This window comes from Macadamia integrifolia, chromosome 7 (genome assembly GCF_013358625.1).
Source record: "Macadamia integrifolia cultivar HAES 741 chromosome 7, SCU_Mint_v3, whole genome shotgun sequence".
Lineage (NCBI taxonomy): Eukaryota > Viridiplantae > Streptophyta > Magnoliopsida > Proteales > Proteaceae > Macadamia > Macadamia integrifolia.
Genome location: NC_056563.1, coordinates 33,205,850 through 33,226,308, shown reverse-complemented (window position 1 = coordinate 33,226,308; position 20,459 = coordinate 33,205,850). Strand labels below are relative to the sequence as shown.

The window sequence follows — 20,459 nt, the reverse complement described above, 5'->3', positions numbered from 1 at the left end:
TGTCACGTTGACGGGTAATAACTGCTGCCAACTGTTTTCCGCGTGAAATACACGTGCCAACCACTTGGTTAGCTTAGGGTCTCTAAGATTGGCCCCAAAAGTGGTAGATCCAGCTACAATCAATTAGGTTGGGATTCGACTTCTTTCTTAGAACTCAAGGACTTAGAAAGCCAAATCTAGACATGTGCGTAAGAAAGTTTCCAAACCCAATTGCATTCCACGGTTGATGGCAGTTCGATTAGTTCATTTATAACGTGATCAACTTAATTATAGTCCCATTTACAATCTGTTCATAGCCCAATTATCCTGTTATGAATACAATTATAACTTGACCCCGATAATTGGTTAACCAGGTACATTTCTTTTTACCAACACTTCCATGTCTAACCTATGAGGTCATTATCTAATCGAGGAAATTAGAATTATAATAAAAGAAAAAATGTTTCAATGGGAGAGTGTGGCTCAGTGTGTTTAAAAGATGAAACGATCAATCTGCCTTCATAAAATAAAGAAAATATCTTTATAGATACATGATTCCTCGTGTATTTCTATTGACCTCTGCATACGTAGACAATTGCACTCCTCCACATGAAACATTTTCTATAAAATTAATTTTTATATTGTATCGTGTGATGCTTTTGGGTTAACATGGTGAAGGTGATGACATCAACAGGTTCCACATTGCATATGAGAGATCCTTTCCACTTCTTTTTGGAAGATTAAAATGTTAGAGTGGCGCGTAGTAAGGACGCACTCTCTGACTTTCTACTTTATCACCGCCTACTACCGACAGCTTAGTGAGTAAGACACGTATATGCCACACACTTTGGAGATCCTTAGCTTCTCATTGGTCCACATAATGTAGAGTGGGGCCCACTGGTTGCAACTCATGGGTCTTGGCAGCTTCTTATTATGGAAAATGGTAATTTTGTTTCACATCTTCCAACGTAAACACGGCTTCAAAGCCAATCTGAATTCTCCAGCCATAACCACGAAGCCCTCCAATACTTTTTTTAATAAGTTGCAGAGATGGGTCAAGCCTACAACCACCATCATCCATGACCCTTTATAAGCAACCCTAGCCTGAGGCCTTCACTCTTATCTCTCTCAAGGCTTCATTTATAGCAGCAGAAGCAGCCATGGACGAAGATGTCATCTTCCCTTCAGATACCGATCTAGACTTCAGCTTCACAAGCTGTGCTTCCAACACCTCCACTGACCGTACCTTCGCCTCTTCTAGTGCTCGCAGCAGTTTCACCCTAAGCTTCAACGAGTGCCGCTTTTCTACCTCCACTTCAGAAGCACATCCCCACCAGAGATCTGATCCTCATTGGTCGGCAATCAATGCCGCCACTAACCTCTCCTCCGACGGCTCCTTACACCTCCGCCACCTCAAGCTTGTCCGCCACATTGGCAGTGGCAACCTGGGTCGCGTCTTTCTCTGCCGTCTCAAGGACTACGATGGGGCTAACTTCGCCCTCAAGGTTGTCGATAAAGACGTCCTCACAGCCAAGAAGCTTTCTCAAGTCCAGATGGAAGCTCAAATACTCTCCACCGTCGATCATCCTTTCCTTCCTACCCTCTATGCTCATCTCGAGGTCTCCCACTACTCGTGTCTGCTGATGGATTACTGCCCAGGTGGGGATCTCCATGCCCTCCTTCTTAAACAACCGGAAAACCGTTTCCGGCTTAACGCCGTTAGGTTTTTAACGGCGGAGGTTCTGGTGGCGCTGGAATATCTACACGCCATGGGAGTGGTTTACCGGGATCTGAAACCGGAAAACGTCTTGATTAGAGAAGATGGGCATATAATGTTGTCGGACTTTGACTTGTGTTTTAAAGCCGATGTGGTCCCTACCATCGAAACCACCACCACCACAGACACAGCCACGTCAGTTAAGTCAACCCAATTTAGATGGAAGAAGAAGAAGAAGAGCCATTACAGTTACCGTTACAGCTGCTTTGGGGGGCGGGGTTGGAAGGAGGATGAGGTTGACGTGACTAGGGAGTTCGTGGCGGAGCCGACGGCCGCGTTCTCGAAGTCGTGCGTGGGGACGCACGAGTACCTCTCGCCGGAGGTGTTGAGTGGTAGCGGTCACGGTAACGGAGTTGATTGGTGGGCCTTCGGGGTCTTCGTATACGAGCTGCTATACGGGCGGACGCCGTTTAAGGGACCTACTAAGGAGGCCACCCTGCGCAATATAGCGTCATTGAGGCCATTTAGGTTCCCGGAATCTGACGTAACAGTGGCTGGGGAAGAGGGAGAGGAGGAAGCCAGAGATCTGATACAGAGGTTGCTGGTGAAGGACCCAAGGAGGAGGCTAGGGTGCGCCAAGGGTGCAACGGATATCAAGAAACACCCTTTCTTCCATGGAATCAAGTGGCCCTTGATACGTACGTACAGACCACCAGAGGAGGTCCGTGGTCTGTTGCAGTCGAGGAGGAAATCGTCGCTGGTGAGTAGTAGGGTTTCTGCAACTTCTTCATCTTCATCTTCTTCGTCAAGGAGAAGGCGTTGGTCTTGGAAGAGCTTGGGTGATCTTCGACGTCGAAGAGGAGAAATTCGAAGGTGATGAACTACCATAACAGAAAGTGTAAGAAATGGGTTTGGTTTATTTTTGTAAGCTAGATTCTTCTGAGGTAGCTTAATTTTATTTTTCACTCATGAATTCTAGTCCTCCATTTTTGTTCCTTTTTTTTTTTTTTTTTTTGGGGGGGTGGGGGTGGTGTTCTCTCTTTCCATGCTCCTCCATTGGCAGCTGTTGTATATAAAATATGGTGTAATTAAAGAGATGAATCCTTTACCAAAAAACACAGCACAAGAGCAATACTGTTTGAGCTTCATATCTTTGTGTCTACTCTCTTCAGTGTTGAAAAGATTGAATTACTTATCATCTTTGAGGCAAATAATCAATAGCCATAGGTTTCTCTCGATCCATAAAAAACACATTATAAAAGCAAATACGAAGGAAAAATAAATACATATTTCCACAATACAGAGATTTAACGAAGTTCACATATCGAAGAGTTGTGTTATGTCCTTGAGTTATGAAGAAGATGATTCACTATGTTTGAAGAAAAATTACAATGGAGATCTATCTCAAGAGCATCCAAATCGTGGCAAGAAAACTCGTACAAAAACCCTAACATGAAAAACCCCCATTTTCACTACTTGTTCAACAACACGATAGTACATTATATACTCCTCTAAGTCAGGTTGATCCATCGGGTCGTACACAGTCCCTTCTACTACCATCACATATCTGAAGAAAAAAACAAAAATCTCATACGGATCACCACCAAAATATATGGAAACAGACCAAGAATTCGAGGCAAACATAACACCATGTATTTTTGTGTTTTTTCAAATCAATTAAACCTTTAATTTACTAATCTAGATGATTATGATATATATGTTATTATAATCTTAAGAAAAAAAGACAATGATTACATTGATTATGGAACCTAACCTCGCTCACCAAATCGATCGTTGTTCCATAAAAAATGCTTTCAAAATTTTTATCTAAATTAAAGGATATCTGTTTTGGATTTATATTTAATTAGGAGCTGACGGGGTCAATGAGGGCCTAGCCCCAACCCAATCAGGTCAGTTAGGGTTTAGTTGAGCCTGATAAGGTTGGGCCTGGGCTGAGATATCACAGCCCAACCTCGGACCCAGCAGCAGCAATAGCATCTGTGGGCAAAATCCTGTTCATGACATATGTAGACTCCCTTCTGCTACAGTAACCCCTATGCCACTACCATGTTGCTCCCAGCCATGGCATCGCCGGAGTTTGTGGCTACAGTCTCCTGTATGGTCTCACCTCTCCGATTGTCAGCCATCACCAGGAATCGAATTTGGCCTCCACTCGATCCCATTTGGTTTCCCTTACACTCAAGGCCGGCGTTTCCTCTTTCTCAAATTATAAGACCACACGCATTTGTACGTGTATGTTTGCTAGTATATATTATATTATTTCGTCATTTCTTTTTTATTTTCTTAAATTGCTGATACCGTTTATAATTTTATAATTTATAATATCTAAATACTCTCTAATTATGATATACTTTCTCAATAAATTCCTCATCCCTTCATCCTCAATTTCTAAATTCTCTTTTCTCAATTGTTATGTTTTTCCATCTCTTCCATACATGGTTTCAAGTATCGGTCTAGTATTGGCTATATTGGCCGTATCATATCAATATCGGCTAAAACCAATCTGGATTGGTTCAGGGGTAAAATAGTAAATAAATAGTTTTTTTTTTTTTTAATAAAAAGTAGGGGCAAAATTGACCGATACCCACTGATCTAATCCGATCTGGATCGGTATCGACAGAGACCAATAGTGTCCCTTAAATCCTTGCTCCCATGTCTCTCACCTTCTCACACACACGGCTCTCTCTACTGATTCCTTCCTATCTATAGTCAAGAATGGCTCTAGGGTTTTTCAGGTTTATTGAGTGATAGCTACCAGTGGGGGACTCCAACGGCAACACGTCTGAAGTTACTCTACTAGAGTAAGGCTTTTCATATTCCTCACATATGTTTCCTCCATGTGAAAACATCCTCGGCCACAAGTGCGGTGGTGCGGGAGCATCGGATGGCCGAGACGACATCAAGGCACATGTTGATGTTGTCTCGGCCTTCATCGCAGACAATAATCACACATGTATCCACTTCTAGTCATGCCAATAGTCTTAGGGGGTGTTTGGTTCAGTAAATCAAATGGTGTATATATCGGATATGAATGTCAATCTTTTGATAGACATGCTTCTAAATTATGTTTCTTTCTGAAAAATCGTTTGGTTGCCTTGAGGTAGGAGTGTCAATCGATCGGTCCGGCTCGATTTCGATCCGGGTTGAGTAGGTTTCAATGTGGGAAAGCTGAAACCGAAACCGAACCAATAAGGAAATTCCGGTTTCGATTTGGTTTTGGTTTCAGTGCGGTTTGGTTTCGGTTTATCTTCGATTTCTTAAATCGATTTGTAACCGGGTTGGTTTTGGTTTTTGGTCAAGTTTGGATTCGACTTTCCATACAAATGTATACAAAACTATGCAAATTTTGATTTTTTTAATGAATTTTGGAGTGTTTCGGTTTCTTACCGGTTTGGTTTCAATTTTGGTCCGGGTTTTGAGCCGGTTTCGGTTTGGTTTTGGGTTCATCCGGTTTTCGGTGCGATTTGATTTGGTTTTGGGGTTGCAATACTCCAAACCGAACCGAACCGAACCAATAAGGCTTCGGTTCAATTCCATCCGTGTTGTTATCGGTTTGATCCGGCCGGTTTTATCGGTTCGATTTAGGAAATTGACACCCCTACCTTGAGGCTAGTACATGTTTCTCGCGGGTTGAGATATTGGCTTCCGTAGAGAAATTCTTTCCGCTTTCTCCTTTTATATTAGGTGGTAAAAAGGTTGTTCAAATTTGAGTTTAAGTATTGAGGTAAACTCAGATTTGGAACACATCCTTTGTAATATGGTTATTCATGGAAAGTAAGATGCTCACTTATGAGGGTCAATGTAATGGAACCAAACAACTCCAAAAATTAAGAATTATCATTCTAAAGAATGTCATCCCAAAGATTTAACGAACCAAACACCCCCTTAGGTATTCAACTTCAAACACTAATCATTGGTCATTACCAGTACTCTGTCCTACAGTATCAGTTGTACTCTTTGGCTGATTATTGATATCTATTCCCTCATTTTTTTTTCCTCTCTCAGAATTCAGTTATGGGTTCCTTCCCTCTGGACGGCTCAACTTTCCTAATCCCACACTCAAAGTCTGTTTTAGTTGTCGGAATCAGATTTGGTATTTGTGTTTGTCACTGTGTTTGATTGGCAGAAAATTGTATCTCCTTCTTCACATCTTATTTGGGAGTCCAGTGGCAGCAGTCAGTAGGGCTGGAAGGTTGCAATCCATCAGTTAGAATTGCAGGCCAAATAAAAATCTGTTTCAAGGAGTTCTCGCAATTGGAGCTAGCCTGAATGAAAAATTTAGGCCGTGTTTGTTTGATTGAGAAAAGGGGAAAAAGTTCAAAACGGGTGCGATAATTTGGATCTTTTTCATAAAATCCCAAAAAAAAATTGATGAATTGGTAAACTATACTATGAATCATTATATGAACCAAATATTGACTTGCAGATCCAGAATGTGTTTTCAATAGTTATTTTTCTTCCTATATGGAAAATCATCCAATTTTTTTTTTTCTCAAATATCTCAAATATCTTTAGTGGAATCAAAAATAACTGGTATCACCCCAGAAAGGATTTGCAGAAGACTGGTGTGATATTCGGAGATGTTAGAAACAAGATAGGGAATCATATCAAACTACTACATGCTTGACATTTTCGAATTTGCAGAAAAAAATCGTCCACCTAGTAACACTGTGATTATGCTGATCTTAGGGGATGAATCTACTGGAGAAGGAGTTTCATCTACCATGAAAACAGGATTTCTAGTCTTGTATTAAAACCAATCCTTCATTACAAGTCCAGTTATTAAAACCAGTCCTTCAATAGTTGGATTAAGATTGAGAGCCCGACATGTGCGACCATCAACATATATTCAAAGAAGAAAGATTATTCCCACTCACGGTTTCAAAGGTCTGGGTTTTCAGGTTAAATGGCCGATTACTAGGGTTATTAGGTGTTATGAATCAGAATTGGAGGAGACCGGTCCACCATCGAAAACCCTGTTCCTACTGCCGCCACGATCCCCAATTGCAACCATTTTCAGTTCTATCGTTCAAGTAAATCAAAATAGAACTCTGTCCAAAAAAAAAAAAAATCAAAATAGAACGATCACTTATATCTTGCCATATTTGTCGTCCTATCTAATAAAACACCAGGGAAGCAATCAATCAGGCAAATTAAGTATCCAATTCTCGTTTCCTTGAATTTCAAGAACTGTACAAAAGAGTTGGAAAAAACTGACTCACGAGGTATGGCAAGATTGAGCCCCTCAAAGATACAATAAGAGCGATCAGACCCTCACAGCTTCCCCACCCGTCAGTAGCCAGAAACTGAACATAAACGCCGGCAGGAGACCGGCGAGTGTAAGAATGAACACCATACGCAGGTAGATTTAGGCCTGGAAAGGCTTTAGAGAAAGGCGAACGGGAGGGTTAGATGTATAGTATGTGTAATCGAAAGGAACCCAGAAATTGTCCAAAGTCCAAAACCTTTTCTTTTTATAAATTTCGAGGTTCTGACCTCTGGTTACTGCTTGGTGTCTGCCCCGTTATAATTCGATGCTGAACGGTCCAAACCCTCGCGGGCTGCGGAAGAACTGGGCTGGATCCTAATGGCCTCCTCGTACGCCTGCTTGGCCTCAAGTCTCATCTCCTTCTTCTCGTAGCACTGCCCCAAGAGACAGAACGCCTTGGAATTGCCAGGGTTAAGCTTCACGGATTCCAACAGGTCCGATAGAGCCGAGTCAACCCGGCGGCGGCGGCGGTTGACGGCTATCTGCAACTCCGCACGTTTGAAGAGGGCGTCTCCCCGCTCACGATCGGAGATGGTCTTGACGGCGGGCGGGGAGAGAGCGACGTCGAGGGACCTAAGGGCGGAAGACTTGTGGCCCTGGAGGTCCAGCGATAGGGCTTTGAGGATGTGAGCGGCGGCGTCTCTTGGGTCTAGCAGGAGAGCCTTGTCGGCCTGGTCGATGGCGTCCTTGGCGAGGGAGACGCAGGTATTTTTGTTGCGGGAGGATCGAGCACGGGCCAGCAGCTGAGCCCCTTGGACGAAGTGGCGCTTCGCTTGGACGTTCTCTCGGCCCCTTAGTCGCAGCTTTGTTAGAGCTTTCCTGGGGACGTTGTGTATCACTAGGAACATCCCCAGACTCAGCAAGAGAAACAGGACTTGTATCAGAGTGTCCGTCACCATCTCCTCTTCCTACTCACTCTCTCTCTCTCTCTCTCTCTCTCTCGCGCTATTAATTAGCCATTCTTCTTTACGCAATGCCAAGCAAGCTGAAGCCGTTTCCTAGGGTGGCCCACCTAGTTGTGTCACCTGGTTGTCTCTCCTCTCTAGGCTGATCCCCATCGATTTTATATATATATATATATATTCATTCTTGCAAAATTAATTCAATCGCGGTACCTGGAAAGGTCTTTCCACATGGCCAATATTATGTCATCACAGTTCACTTGAGAGGAATTTTTTGAGTGAATGGATCAGGTTGCGATTATTATCATTCGTCTCTAGGGTTTTTTTTTTTTTTTTTTTTAGAGAGAAAGTGAATTTCAAATTCACATACAAGAGACATACTGGTCTCCTTAACCTGAATCTGAATCTGAACCTGAACCGCCCTCAAATTCGTTAGTCAAGACTCAAGACATTCATTGCTAATTAATATTTGTACTCTCCATTGACTTTTTTATGTTAGATTGATTATTTGGATACTCCTAGATACCCCAAGAGTATTCAAGTTGACAAAAATTTCGGCATAAAAAAGCATGTGACTCTAAATTCGACTCCTCTAGAATGTTTAGTGTTCTTCATTAGTTCAACCTTGTTAGGATTCGATTCTTGCAATTGTGGGATCAATATAGACCTATAGGATTAGGTAGGCCACAGCCTGGATACCTGTTATCAGCAAAAAAAAAAAAAAACTTAAATACAAATCCCAACATCTACCAATCCCGCCCAAAAAATTGTTCACAGAACTCAGTGTTGGTGTATGATGTCTTGTATTCAGTTGTAGTTTAATCCGAATTAGAGTGGCAATTGTAGTTTAATCCAGATTAGGGTGGTAATTGTAGTTTAATACGGATTAGGATTTTTTCGCTATATATTTGTAGCGAGGGTTTCTTTCTCTGTAATGCAAGCAATACTGAGAGGTGTGAGAACGAGCGCTGTAACCCTATTCTCCATTGATAGTGAAGCAAGATCTCATCTCACCGGGGATGTAGGCAACCTTGCCAAACCTCGTAAAATCAGTATGCATTGTTTGTTTTGTTTTTCTATTATCTTCTGCATCGTTTTAGGGTTGCGTTTCTACAAATTGGTATCAGAGCTCTAGGTTTCCGTTTTTCTAGGGTTTACTATCACGATGGCAGGGAAGGGATCGAATGTCAAGTATGACATCGAGAGGTTTAATGGGAAGAACAATTTCACCCTTTGGTGTCAAAGGATGAAGGATCTTCTGATACAGCAGGGTTTGGCAAAAACGTTGTTGGGGAAGTCGAAGAAACCTACAAAAATTACTGACAAAGATTGGGAAGAGATGGAGGAAAAGGCGGTAAGTGATATCCGATTAAATCTTTCTGATGATGTCCTACAATATGTTGTGGGTATCGAATCTGCACCGCAGTTATGGGCGAAACTTGAAAGCATCTATATGACGAAGTCCTTAACGAACAAGTTGTTCGTGAAGAAGCAATTGTATTCTCTACAGATGGAGGAAGGTACGGATCTATTAAAGCATCTTAACATGTTCAATCAGATCGTAAGTAAACTTGCAAACCTGAAAGTTAAGATCGAGGATGAAGACAAGGCGTTACTATTGCTGTCGTCGCTCCCAAAATCATATGATCACCTAGTAACGACTCTCTTGTACGGGAAGGAGACCCTTGAGATAGATGAAGTCGCAACTGCCCTCATGTCCAATGATACAAGGAAGAAGGCCAGTAGTACGAAATCTCAAGGAGAAGGTTTTTTCGGAGGTGACAAGGAGCAGGAAAGAAGGAGATCAAATCAGAAGGGATCTAGGAAGAGTCGATCAAAATCAAAAGGGGCAAAGACAAAGGTCTCTTGTTACTATTGCAAGAAGGTCATCTGAAGAGAGAGTGCTTGAAGAGGAAGGCAGACTTAAAGAAGAAAGGTGTAGATAAGGCATCTGAGGAAGCTAGCGTGGCTAACAGTTCAGATGGAGATGATGGAGATGTACTCTCTATATCATCAGGTAAGAATCAACCTTCTGATTCTTGGATTTTAGATTCTGGATGTTCATATCACATGTGTCCACATAAGGATTGGTTTGATACATATCAACCATATAATGGTGGGTCTGTCCTAATGGGGAATGATGCCGTATGCAAGACCATTGGGATAGGCACTATCAAAATCAAGATGTTTGATGGGATAGTAAGAACCTTAGCAGATGTGAGACATGTACCAGAATTAAGGAAAAACTTAATATCTTTGGGGGCACTTGACTCAAATGGCTGCAAGTACATAGCAGAAGGTGGAGTTCTCAAAGTTATTAAGGGTGTAATGGTTGTCATGAAGGGACAACTAGCAGGAAACCTATACAGACTCATAGGGAGCACAGTTATAGGTGGAGCATCTGTGACTACAGATGCAGTATTTGATACAGATGATACCTATCTGTGGCATATGCGGTTAGGGCATATGGGAGAAAGAGGATTGATGGAGCTTCATAAAAGGAAAATGTTGAAGGGAGTAAAAACTTGTAAATTGAACTTCTGCAAGTATTGTGTGTTCGGAAAACAGTGCAAGGTCAGCTTCAAAACTGCAAAACATAAGAGTAAAGGGGTGCTTGATTATGTACACAGCGATGTATGGGGTCCTTCAACAACAAAATCTAAAGGTGGGGCAGAATACTTCGTGACCTTTGTTGATGATTACTCAAGGAAAGTTTGGATCTACTTCATGAAGCATAAAAGTGAAGTGTTCACTAAATTTAAGGAATGGAAGGCTGAGGTAGAAAGGAAGACAGAAAAGAAAATTAAATACTTGAGAACAGACAATGGAGGAGAGTACACATACAAGCCATTTCTAGAATTGTGCAAAGCTGAAGGGATTACACGTCACTTCACAGTTCCAAAGACACCACAACAAAATGGTGTAGCTGAAAGGATGAACAGAACACTTCTAGAAAGAGCTCGGAGTATGAGGCTGAATGCAGGGTTGAGCAAGAGATTTTGGGCAGAAGCAGTGAACATGGCATGTTTCCTCATCAATAGGTCTCCATCAAAGGCGATTGATTGTAAAATTCCTGAAGAGGTATGGACAGGAAAACCAGTAGATTATTCTATTCTAAAAATATTTGGTTGTCCAGCCTATGCACATGTTGAGAGTGAGCAGCGTTCCAAGTTAGACTCAAAGTCTAAGCAGTGTATCTTTCTTGGTTTTAAGAAAGGTGTAAAGGGATTCAAGTTGTGGGATCCAAGTTCACAGAAGGTTGTGGTTAGCAGAGACGTTGTGTTTGATGAGTCTCATGTAGTAAAGTCAAATTACAATTCACAAGCAGTTGGTGAAAATAAAGAAGGTTCTACTGTGCAGGTGGAGTTAGGTGAGTTAGAAACAACAAGAGAGAATGAGTCATCAAGTGACTTACCAGGACAACATGAAGCAGTAGAAGTTCCCTATACTGTGGCAAAGGGTAAAGGGAAGCGTACTCACAAAGCACCTATGAGATACGGGTTTGAGGATATGGTTGCCTATGCTCTCACTATAGGTACAGGTGATCCATCTTCCTACCATGATGCTTTGAGTGATGCACAGCATGATAAATGGATGATAGCTATGATGGAGGAAATGGAATCTCTACAGAAGAACAAGACTTGGGAGATTGTGGAAAAACCCAAGGGAAGAAAAATCATTGGGTGTAAATGGGTCTTTCGTAAGAAAGAGGCAGCATCTGAGAAGGAGCGTGAAAGGTATAAGGCCAGACTTGTAGCCAAAGGCTATGCACAGAAGGAGGGGATAGACTACAATGAAATATTCTCTCCAGTGGTGAAACACACTTCGATTAGGGTACTACTTGCTTTGGTGGCCATGTATGATTTAGAGCTTGAACAACTTGATGTGAAAACTGCATTTCTTCATGGTGACTTGGAGGAACATATTTACATGGAGCAGCCTGAAGGTTTCAAGGTGCAGGGAAAGGAAGACCATGTTTGTCTGCTTAAGAGGTCGCTTTATGGTCTTAAGCAATCTCCTAGGCAGTGGTACAAGCGCTTTGATTCCCAAATGATGAAGATTGGCTACACAAGAAGTGAGTATGATAGTTGTGTTTATTATAAAGTGTCAAGTGACAATTCCATTATTTTGTTGATGCTTTATGTTGATGACATGCTCATTGCTGCAAAGAACAAACATGATATAGTCTCTTTGAAGTCTTTGTTAAGTGCTGAATTTGAGATGAAAGATCTTGGTGCCGCTAAGAAGATCCTTGGCATGGAAATCCTTAGAGATAGAAATGCAGGTAAACTTTGGGTAACTCAGAAGAGGTATATTGAAAAGGTGCTAGAGCGTTTCAATATGGAAAAGGCCAAGCCAGTTAGCACTCCGTTAGCTGGCCACTTCAAGTTATCTGAAAGGGAATGCCCTACAACACATGAGGAGGTGGAGCAGATGTCTCAAGTCCCTTATGCTAGCGCAGTTGGGAGTCTCATGTATGCTATGGTTTGTAGCAGGCCGGATTTGTCTCATGCAGTCAGTGTTGTTAGCAGATACATGAGTAATCCAGGGAAGGAGCATTGGAATGCAATTAAGTGGATCTTCAGATATTTGAGCAAGACTAAAGATATAGGTGTTATGTTCAGTGGCAAGGGAAGTTCTACAGAATTGGCAGGTTATGTTGATTCTGACTATGCTGGTGATTTAGATAAGAGGAGGTCTACTACAGGGTATGTGTTTACATTGGCTGGTGGACCTATATCATGGAGGGCGATGCTTCAGTCTACAATTGCATTGTCCACTACAGAGGCAGAGTACATGGCAGCAGTTGAGGCTACCAAGGAAGGAGTCTGGTTGGCTGGACTGGTTCGTGAGTTGGGGTTGGAGCAAGGAGGTACAGTGTTACACTGTGACAGTCAGAGTGCCATACATCTTGCAAAGAATCAGGTGTTTCATGCAAGGACAAAGCATATTGATGTGAGATTTCACAAGATCAGGGAGCTTGTGTCAGAAGGCAGTATTCACTTGAGAAAAATTCATACAGATCTCAATCCTGCAGATATGCTTACAAAGCCAGTTACTACAGAGAAGTTCGAGTCCTGTTTGGACTTGATTAATATTACTCATTGTTGAAGATGAGGGACGCACCAAACAGGTGCGGGTTTGTGCCTCTAATGAGGTACAATGATGAAGACGTCTACAAGTTATCTTTACAGGATGCTCGACAGAATTCAAGCCAAGGTGGAGATTGTTGGTGTATGATGTCTTGTATTCAGTTGTAGTTTAATCCGAATTAGAGTGGCAATTGTAGTTTAATCCAGATTAGGGTGGCAATTGTAGTTTAATACGGATTAGGGTTTTTTCGCTATATATTTGTAGCGAGGGTTTCTTTCTCTGTAATGCAAGCAATACTGAGAGGTGTGAGGACAAGCGCTGTAACCCTATTCTCCATTGATAGTGAAGCATGATCTCATCTCACCGGGGATGTAGGCAACCTTGCCGAACCTCGTAAAATCAGTGTGCATTGTTTGTTTTGTTTTTCTATTATCTTCTGCATCGTTTTAGGGTTGCGTTTCTACAAATCCCACACCAATCGTCTTTGCTTTTAAGATTTTCCATTTGAGTTTCTGAAGTCACAGGGTTTCTCAGTTCTCCATCCAATGGATTGAGATGCCGATGGCGGATTCACGTTGATCTTTTATTCTCCTTACAACATACTGTTCATCTTCGTCGGAAACGGAAGCCACCCTCCGCTAGCTGCAAAATATTTCTTTCTTTGTTGGCGGTGATCTGATGATGGTTCTGCAGGTGGCGATTATGGTGGTGCTGATGTGTCTTTGGCTGGGACTTCCATTTGATTGCTGGAATGTCTGGGAAGATGGCTTGTCCACATGTGCGTCGGCTGTACGCAAGGTTTTCTTTTTCTCACTATCGGGGTGAGATTTGTGTTAGCGACAGTGAGAGAAAATTACGTGCAGCGAAGATGAATTTAAATTTTAAATACCGAATCTTCCATCCTCATGGGTGCATTCCAAACTGCCAGAAAACTGGGTTTGATAAGAAATCCATATAGAATCTCTATTTCTTTTTCTGTTTTGATCTTTTCTTTCGTTCCTTGGGAATCAAACAGACCTTTGCTCTGCCTTGAAGCCAAGAGAAAAAAAAAAAATCTTTTGTATTAAGACAAATCATAATTACACAATGATTTTTTATGTCTTATCTCTGTCAAATTCATATATATATATATATATATTTTTTTTCTTTTTCTTCTTCCAAATATAGGTTTTTTGTGCTTTTTGGGTCAGATATTCATGTTTTGTTCGTAATCATCCTTTCATGTACTACTAGGCAAATATTTAGTTAAAAGTGAATATTTTCATTTCTATGACATGATCAATAAATTTGAGCTGACACATAATTCGATGTTCAAGACATGTTTTCCACAATCATGCCATTCTGCCAGTATAGTAACTTACTTGACAACGTGCCCAGGTCCTTCAAGAACCAGAAGCTCGTAATCTTGGTGGGCGTGTTGTAGGAGGGATTACCCAACGTCTTGCAGCACGATTGCTGCAACAGCTTCTCCGAACTCCAACAACAGTCCCTTTTTCATAGAAGAGTACATTTTCTACCAAAAAAAGAGTAAAGTACATTTGGAAAAGTAATTCATGCAAATTTAAAGGATATATAGGCCCTGCTGTTATTTGCCCAGCATTCTTTATTTAATCCTTTGTGATTGTAATAATTTTACAAGTGTAAAATCAATGCTGTAATTAATCTTATTGTATCAAAATCTATAAAAAAAAATGGAGGAAAGGAGTTTTTTATCGGCTTTCCTTGTAGACGTATTGATGGCATTGCGTCCCCTCTTTTGTTTCAGATAATGAAATACTCCCAGTAGCTTGGGAAGAGAATTGGTAAGAAAGGCCAACCATTTCATTGGTTGGATGGGGATGAAGAGAGTATCATACATGGAACTTGTGATTGTATTGCAGTTTTAATTTGACAGTTAGTTCCATAAAGCACCGAAGGTTGTTTCAAGTTATTTTCCTTTCAGCATTACCTCTAATTTTCAGTATCACATTAATGCCAATGCTGCTATGGGTTTTGGGTTTTGGATTTAGGTTTTAAGGGTTAGGGTTTAGGGCTTCGTGTTTTAGGGTTGGGGATTAGAGAAATCTGGAATGTTTTTTTTTTTCTTTTCATAAACAAAACGAAACCTCAACTTAATTTAAAGTTAGGTACATTCATATCAGTAGTTTGATGTATCCTACCCTCCTTGGCCCAAAGGCTAGCATGGTAGCAACAGACACACCATACTTATCCTTACATGTTATAAGAATGTCTACTTTCTCAAGCATGGATACAATAGATTAGGGAGAACAAATAAATCCCACGGCCAACCCATAATGTTTTGTTGAGTTAATACACACAACTCCTCATTATCCATCCAAATCTCTTTCTTCCGGAGTCCTTTTGCCATAGTTTGCTGTAGACCTTACAAGTACTTCTGGTCTTTGAAGCCAAAAGAGTCCCTGTAGTGTCATAACTCAAAGAGAGATGAAATTTGATTTTAACAACAGAGATATAACAGAAGCTCATCCACTGTTATAAGACAAAGGATTCTTAGATCCGTCATAGATGACAATAGGATGATGGATAATCCCTAGTAGACAAGGTTTAATATTGTAACAAGAGAAATAAGAGAAACGATTGCAAAGCCCCATTAGGCCCATCAACAGGTAATGTAGAACCATCAACCCTACTTGCAAATTAAATCGACAACCTGAGATGGAGACAAATTTTGGTTTTGGAAAACCACATTTGTTCTGAAGAAGATATAAAAAACATAGTTATGGAGGAAATAGAGAGGATACGAGATTTGGAAAAGCCACCCGAATAAATCATTGAGCTAAAGAGATCTCATAGATAGAGGAAGCTTGGAGGAACTGTGTGTATAATCCCAGGGGACCCACGGTCCAAATATGTGTAGTATCGGACAAGACGATGGCTCATTCTAAAATTTGCACCGAGGATAGGTAATATCAATATGACAAAATTAAACAATCTTAGTAGACAACCCATCATGTAACACTCTCCAAAAAAGTTCTTTGAGCCGAGGATGGACTTTGGTATCCAAATATCAGTCCAAATCTTTTTATTTTTATTATTATTTTTTTTTATTGCAAATATGATCCACCTAAGATATGTCTAGTGAGGTGCTTGGTAGCTAAGCAAGTAGAGAACATGCGAGTACAATAGAAATGACATATTCAAGAACATTTTAGGGTTTAGGGTTTAGAAGTGTAGGGGTTTTGGGGGTTTAGGGGTTTGAGTTTTGGGGTTTGGGGTTTGAGGTTTAGAGCGTCCATCTTGATACTGTATATCCTTGGACATCAATTCCATTGCTCGTGTTAGGTGTGTCAAAACCTAGCCTAAACGATAAAACCGATTGAGACCGACCAAGGAAACCCTGATCAAACCAAACTGATCCTTATTGGATTGGTTTTGGACTGAGGTATGTTGGGATCGACTAAAAACCTGTCCAAACCAAACCGACCAATAACCAAACCGAATGAAAACGATAAAAAAAATTATTATGAAATTATAAATTGGTGAATTGATTATCCATTTTTTACAATATTAGTGAGTATTTTTTATTGTAATGCAAAATGTTACAAATCAATGAATATGAGGTTATGAATAGAGAAATCGATTTGTAAATTGTAACAATGCTTCCAGTGATTTCCCCTTGTTCATTGTACAAAATTAGTTGGATAGTTAAATGAATGATTGGATAATAGGGTTCATTTTGTTATTTCAATATTAGTTATTTTCTTAGTGATTAATTAGTTATCCATCGGTTTCAATATTAGTTATCTTTCCTTTACAATGATAAACCATGATTTAATTATGAATTTCAAGTGTTTTCATCAAATCATTTGTTACTACAAATTATGAAAGTAAGATTTCATTATGGTTCAAGCACGATAATAAACCAATCTAAAGCGATAGTGACCCGATATTAAAAAATCGAAATAAACCGAAACCAAACCGGACCAAAATCGAAGTTCCTTAACGGATTGGTTTTGGTCTCCCTCATTCCTAGACCGAAACTGATTCAGCCCAACCGAAACCAAACCAAATTGACCGATTGACACCCCTAGCTCGCGTACTATACTGTACTGTACCCGTTGTATGCTTGCTCATGGGAAAATCCATTGCCCTAGAGGTTCTTCCCCTCCCCCTCACTCTCTTCTACAATAGCTTTCTGAGAGATAGGAAACCTAACTTACATTTCACTGCCCTATAATATGCTTGTGCTTTGTTTCTGCTGCAGCTTAGCAATGTTGCTAGCATATGGTTCCTGTCACTTTTCATCTATATTTTTGCAAAGAATATCTTGGAAATGAGATGGAATGGTGTTGGTATTGCTGACTGGTGGAGGAATGAGCAATTTTGGGTGATTGGAGCTATTTTTGCACGTCTTTTTGCAATCTTCCAAGGACTTTTGAAGGTACTGGCCAGTATTAGCACGAACTTCACTGTGTCTTCAAAAGCAAGAGACGATGATCAGTTTTTAGAAATATTTGCATTCAAGTGGACTACATTGCTCATTCCTCCAACCACGCTGCTGATAATAAACCTCACTGGGGTGTTGCTGGTGTCTCTAATGCAATAAACAATGGTTATGAGTCTGGGGGACCACTTTTTGGCAAGATTTTCTTTGCTTTCTAGGTTATTGTTTATCTATATCCAATAACCCCCAGGGGTGGCTGAGTTGGCAAGGGACCTTTGCCTCAAGAAGTGTGTGGTTTTGAGTTCGACTCTTCTTACCTCCTTCGGGCCACTCACATGGGGTGTTTAGTGTTCTTCACTACTTTCAGTGAAAGTTGAATGATTCTCATTCAACCTTGGTATGACCCAATCCATGGGGTTGTTAGGTCAGTATGGGCCCACGGGACTAGTCAGGCCGAAAGCTTGGCTACCCATCGTTAGCAAAAGATGTTTATGAGAAGATGACTGTTTCTCCTTGGGCCTCTAAAGACTCTGGAGCTTAATCTCAATATTTTTGTCATCAAACATCAAACCAGACTCGGAGTAGAAACTTATCCAGGCATAAAGAAAGGGATTCAGCAATTTATGGGCTGTGTAGGCATTTTCTTCTTTACTTTTGGGGGGTTGGGGTTAACTCACTGCTTTGGGCGAAGGGAATCCGAGTTGATCCAGTTTGTGCAATGTGTAAGTTTATTGTTTCTGATGGATTCTTAGGCAGTTTTATAGTTCTGATTCTTTATTAGTTTGGTGGAAGGGGGAAGAAGGCTCAGCCAAAATGCAGCTTTGTTGTTGAGGTTGATCTGGCTTAATTCAATCACTCATTTAAAACAGGATAAAACCAAAAGGAAAAGGAAAATGGTGAGAATCGATGGAGGAAGAAAGAGGGATAAGGGATGGCTTTTTGAGCCTGAGTTTCTCACCCTCAATTCTCTCAGTTGATGATGAACAACCTATCTGGAAGAAAAAAAGAAGAAGAAGAAGAAGAAGATAAATATTAAAAAAGCTCAGAAACAATTTCATTAATTAGTCAATGTGTTTCTCTGTTACAACAATGCCTCTTTAAAGAGTAGAGGAGGACTCAATACATTTTTTTTTTTTGGGCGGGGGGGGGGGGGGGGGGGGACGGACGGAGTAGAAAGGACTCAATACATGATAAGAATTAAAAAAGGAAACAAACTAAAATTGGAAACATATTGACTTAAGACCATAGTTAGGAAGTTCGCAAATTATATGCGTACCCGAATGTTTTATTGATTTTTTTTTTTAAATATGTACAGATCAATAAACATGAATTTATAATACGTATATAATTTTTTTTTATAGAAATATAACTTTTTTGGGTGAATAATAAAACGCATATAATTTATAATACTAATTTATACGTTAAAATGATAATAATAATAATAATAATAATAACCTAAAACCAAATAACCCAAATCAAAATGCCCAAACATTTTCCTCTTCGTTTCTTCTGAGAGTGGAAACCCTACCCTTCCCCCTTACTACTCCATCTTCGTTCCCAGTGGCCAGTTATTGATGACCAAGGGAGAGCATCAAAGGAGATTTTCTTGCTTCCTCTTCTCAATTTCTCTTTCCACTGATGGTAGAAAAGATTATTGCAGTGACAAGTTATTGTTACTCCATTTCAGGTAATCTTTTCTAGAGAAAAGTCTTGGGTATGAGACACGTCTCATGTATGAGTCATCTTTTCTGTTTAATTGTGCTTATGAGAATTTGAAGATTGTTGGGATTAGAGTTGGTTATGTTAGGTGGAGTTTTTTATTTATGTTAAGAAGAGCTAATCCCGATATCGGGATTAGTGGGGTTAGCGCCTTCCTCTGGACCTGATAGGGGCAATTCTGTCCTATCGGGTCCCTATATGGTGTTAGGGTTTATTTCTTTTGTATTGGGGGCAGTCTTGTACTTGTTCACATATCATTACACTTATATATTCTAAGAAACCCTGCGATCAACCTCATACTGGACTGATCGCAGGCTGCTCTCTCATTGAGGCTCTCTGCGATTTCTCCTCTCTCTCTTCTCTTCCTCTTTCTCTTTTCTTTCTCTCTTTTTCTGGTTTTACTGATTCGGTTGTAGGAATCTGGGATTGTAACATGGTATCAGACCTTTTGTAATCAAATCAAGGATTGACATCATCATTCTCTGCTGATCTCAACCCTGTGCCACTCCTCTTTGGTGCGCAGCCACTTATTACTACTCATACCTTAATTCTTTGACCTGATTATAATGATATAAACACAATCAGGCCTTCCTACCACTGCAACATGTATTCAGTCATTGTTCTCTAGAATCGCTGAAGCCGATATACAATTCTGTAGGTTTTTTTAACGGCTGCCGCCCCTATGTGTGATGTCTTTTTGGCTGCTGCCCTATGTGTGAAGCTCTACTACTTCATAGTTTAATGTGATGTTGTTTTACTACCTCTCTACATACTCTGCTAGGCTTTTGAAGCCTCCTTTGCTGCTCCCATCAAGGTCGACATCACCCTATCAGCAGCACCTATTAGCTGGATTTTTTTTTTTGGTTTCTTGGGGTCTAATTGCTCTTTGGCTGCTATTTCTCAGATCTGGTTGGTGAGTTCTCCTTATTTGGTTGTCTTTGCAATACTTACTTGTCATTAATTCTTACTTTCATGGCTGAGACCAAGACTATTGTTACTCTACTACTACCTCCTCTGCATCGGACAATGTGAATGTCCATATTACTTTTATCAAGCTTAAGGGAAACTCAAATTACCTTCTTTGGGCTCAGTCCGTCAAAGTTTATCTGATGGCGAAGGATAAGCTTGATTACACTACCTTTGGTCCTCCCAAAGAATCTGACACTGGTTACGCTCAATGGAAGAGAGAGAATGCATTAATCTTAATTTAGTTATGGAATAGTATGGAACCAGATGTGGCAGCCAATGTCATGTTTCACTCTACTGCCAAGGGAATATGAATGACTTGAAGGAGACCTACTCTCAGGAGAAGAATATGACCCGTATTTATGATATCTATGAAAAACTATTTCA

At 40.5% G+C, this 20,459-nt stretch overlaps 2 protein-coding genes and 1 pseudogene across 4 annotated transcripts; 2 read left to right on the top strand and 1 right to left on the bottom strand.

Annotated features, from left to right (window-relative positions):
* Positions 1-978: 978 nt before the first annotated feature.
* On the top strand, positions 979-2,669 carry LOC122085075 (serine/threonine-protein kinase WAG2-like). Its single transcript, XM_042653517.1, has one exon. It carries the CDS (start codon positions 1,140-1,142, stop codon positions 2,571-2,573), a length of 1,434 nt encoding a protein of 477 aa, XP_042509451.1. The 5' UTR covers positions 979-1,139; the 3' UTR covers positions 2,574-2,669.
* A 3,768-nt stretch (positions 2,670-6,437) lies between these two features.
* On the bottom strand, positions 6,438-7,991 carry LOC122083820. 3 transcript variants are annotated; one of them, XR_006141731.1, is made up of 2 exons: positions 6,940-7,990; positions 6,438-6,768 (listed from the first exon to the last, which is right to left on the bottom strand). XR_006141731.1 is itself a non-coding variant. In XM_042651725.1 (2 exons), the coding sequence occupies exon 1, from the start codon at positions 7,883-7,885 to the stop codon at positions 7,220-7,222; it is 666 nt and encodes a 221-aa protein (XP_042507659.1). In that variant the 5' UTR covers positions 7,886-7,991; the 3' UTR covers positions 6,865-7,091; positions 7,214-7,219. The 3 variants fall into 3 exon arrangements, 2 of the variants coding, with proteins under 2 accessions (XP_042507659.1, XP_042507658.1); XM_042651725.1 differs by lacking the exon at positions 6,438-6,768 and having other exon boundaries at positions 6,865-7,091; positions 7,214-7,991; XM_042651724.1 differs by lacking the exon at positions 6,438-6,768 and having other exon boundaries at positions 6,865-7,100; positions 7,214-7,990.
* A 5,693-nt stretch (positions 7,992-13,684) lies between these two features.
* LOC122084938 lies at positions 13,685-17,647 on the top strand (annotated as a pseudogene).
* The last annotated feature ends 2,812 nt before the right edge of the window (positions 17,648-20,459 follow it).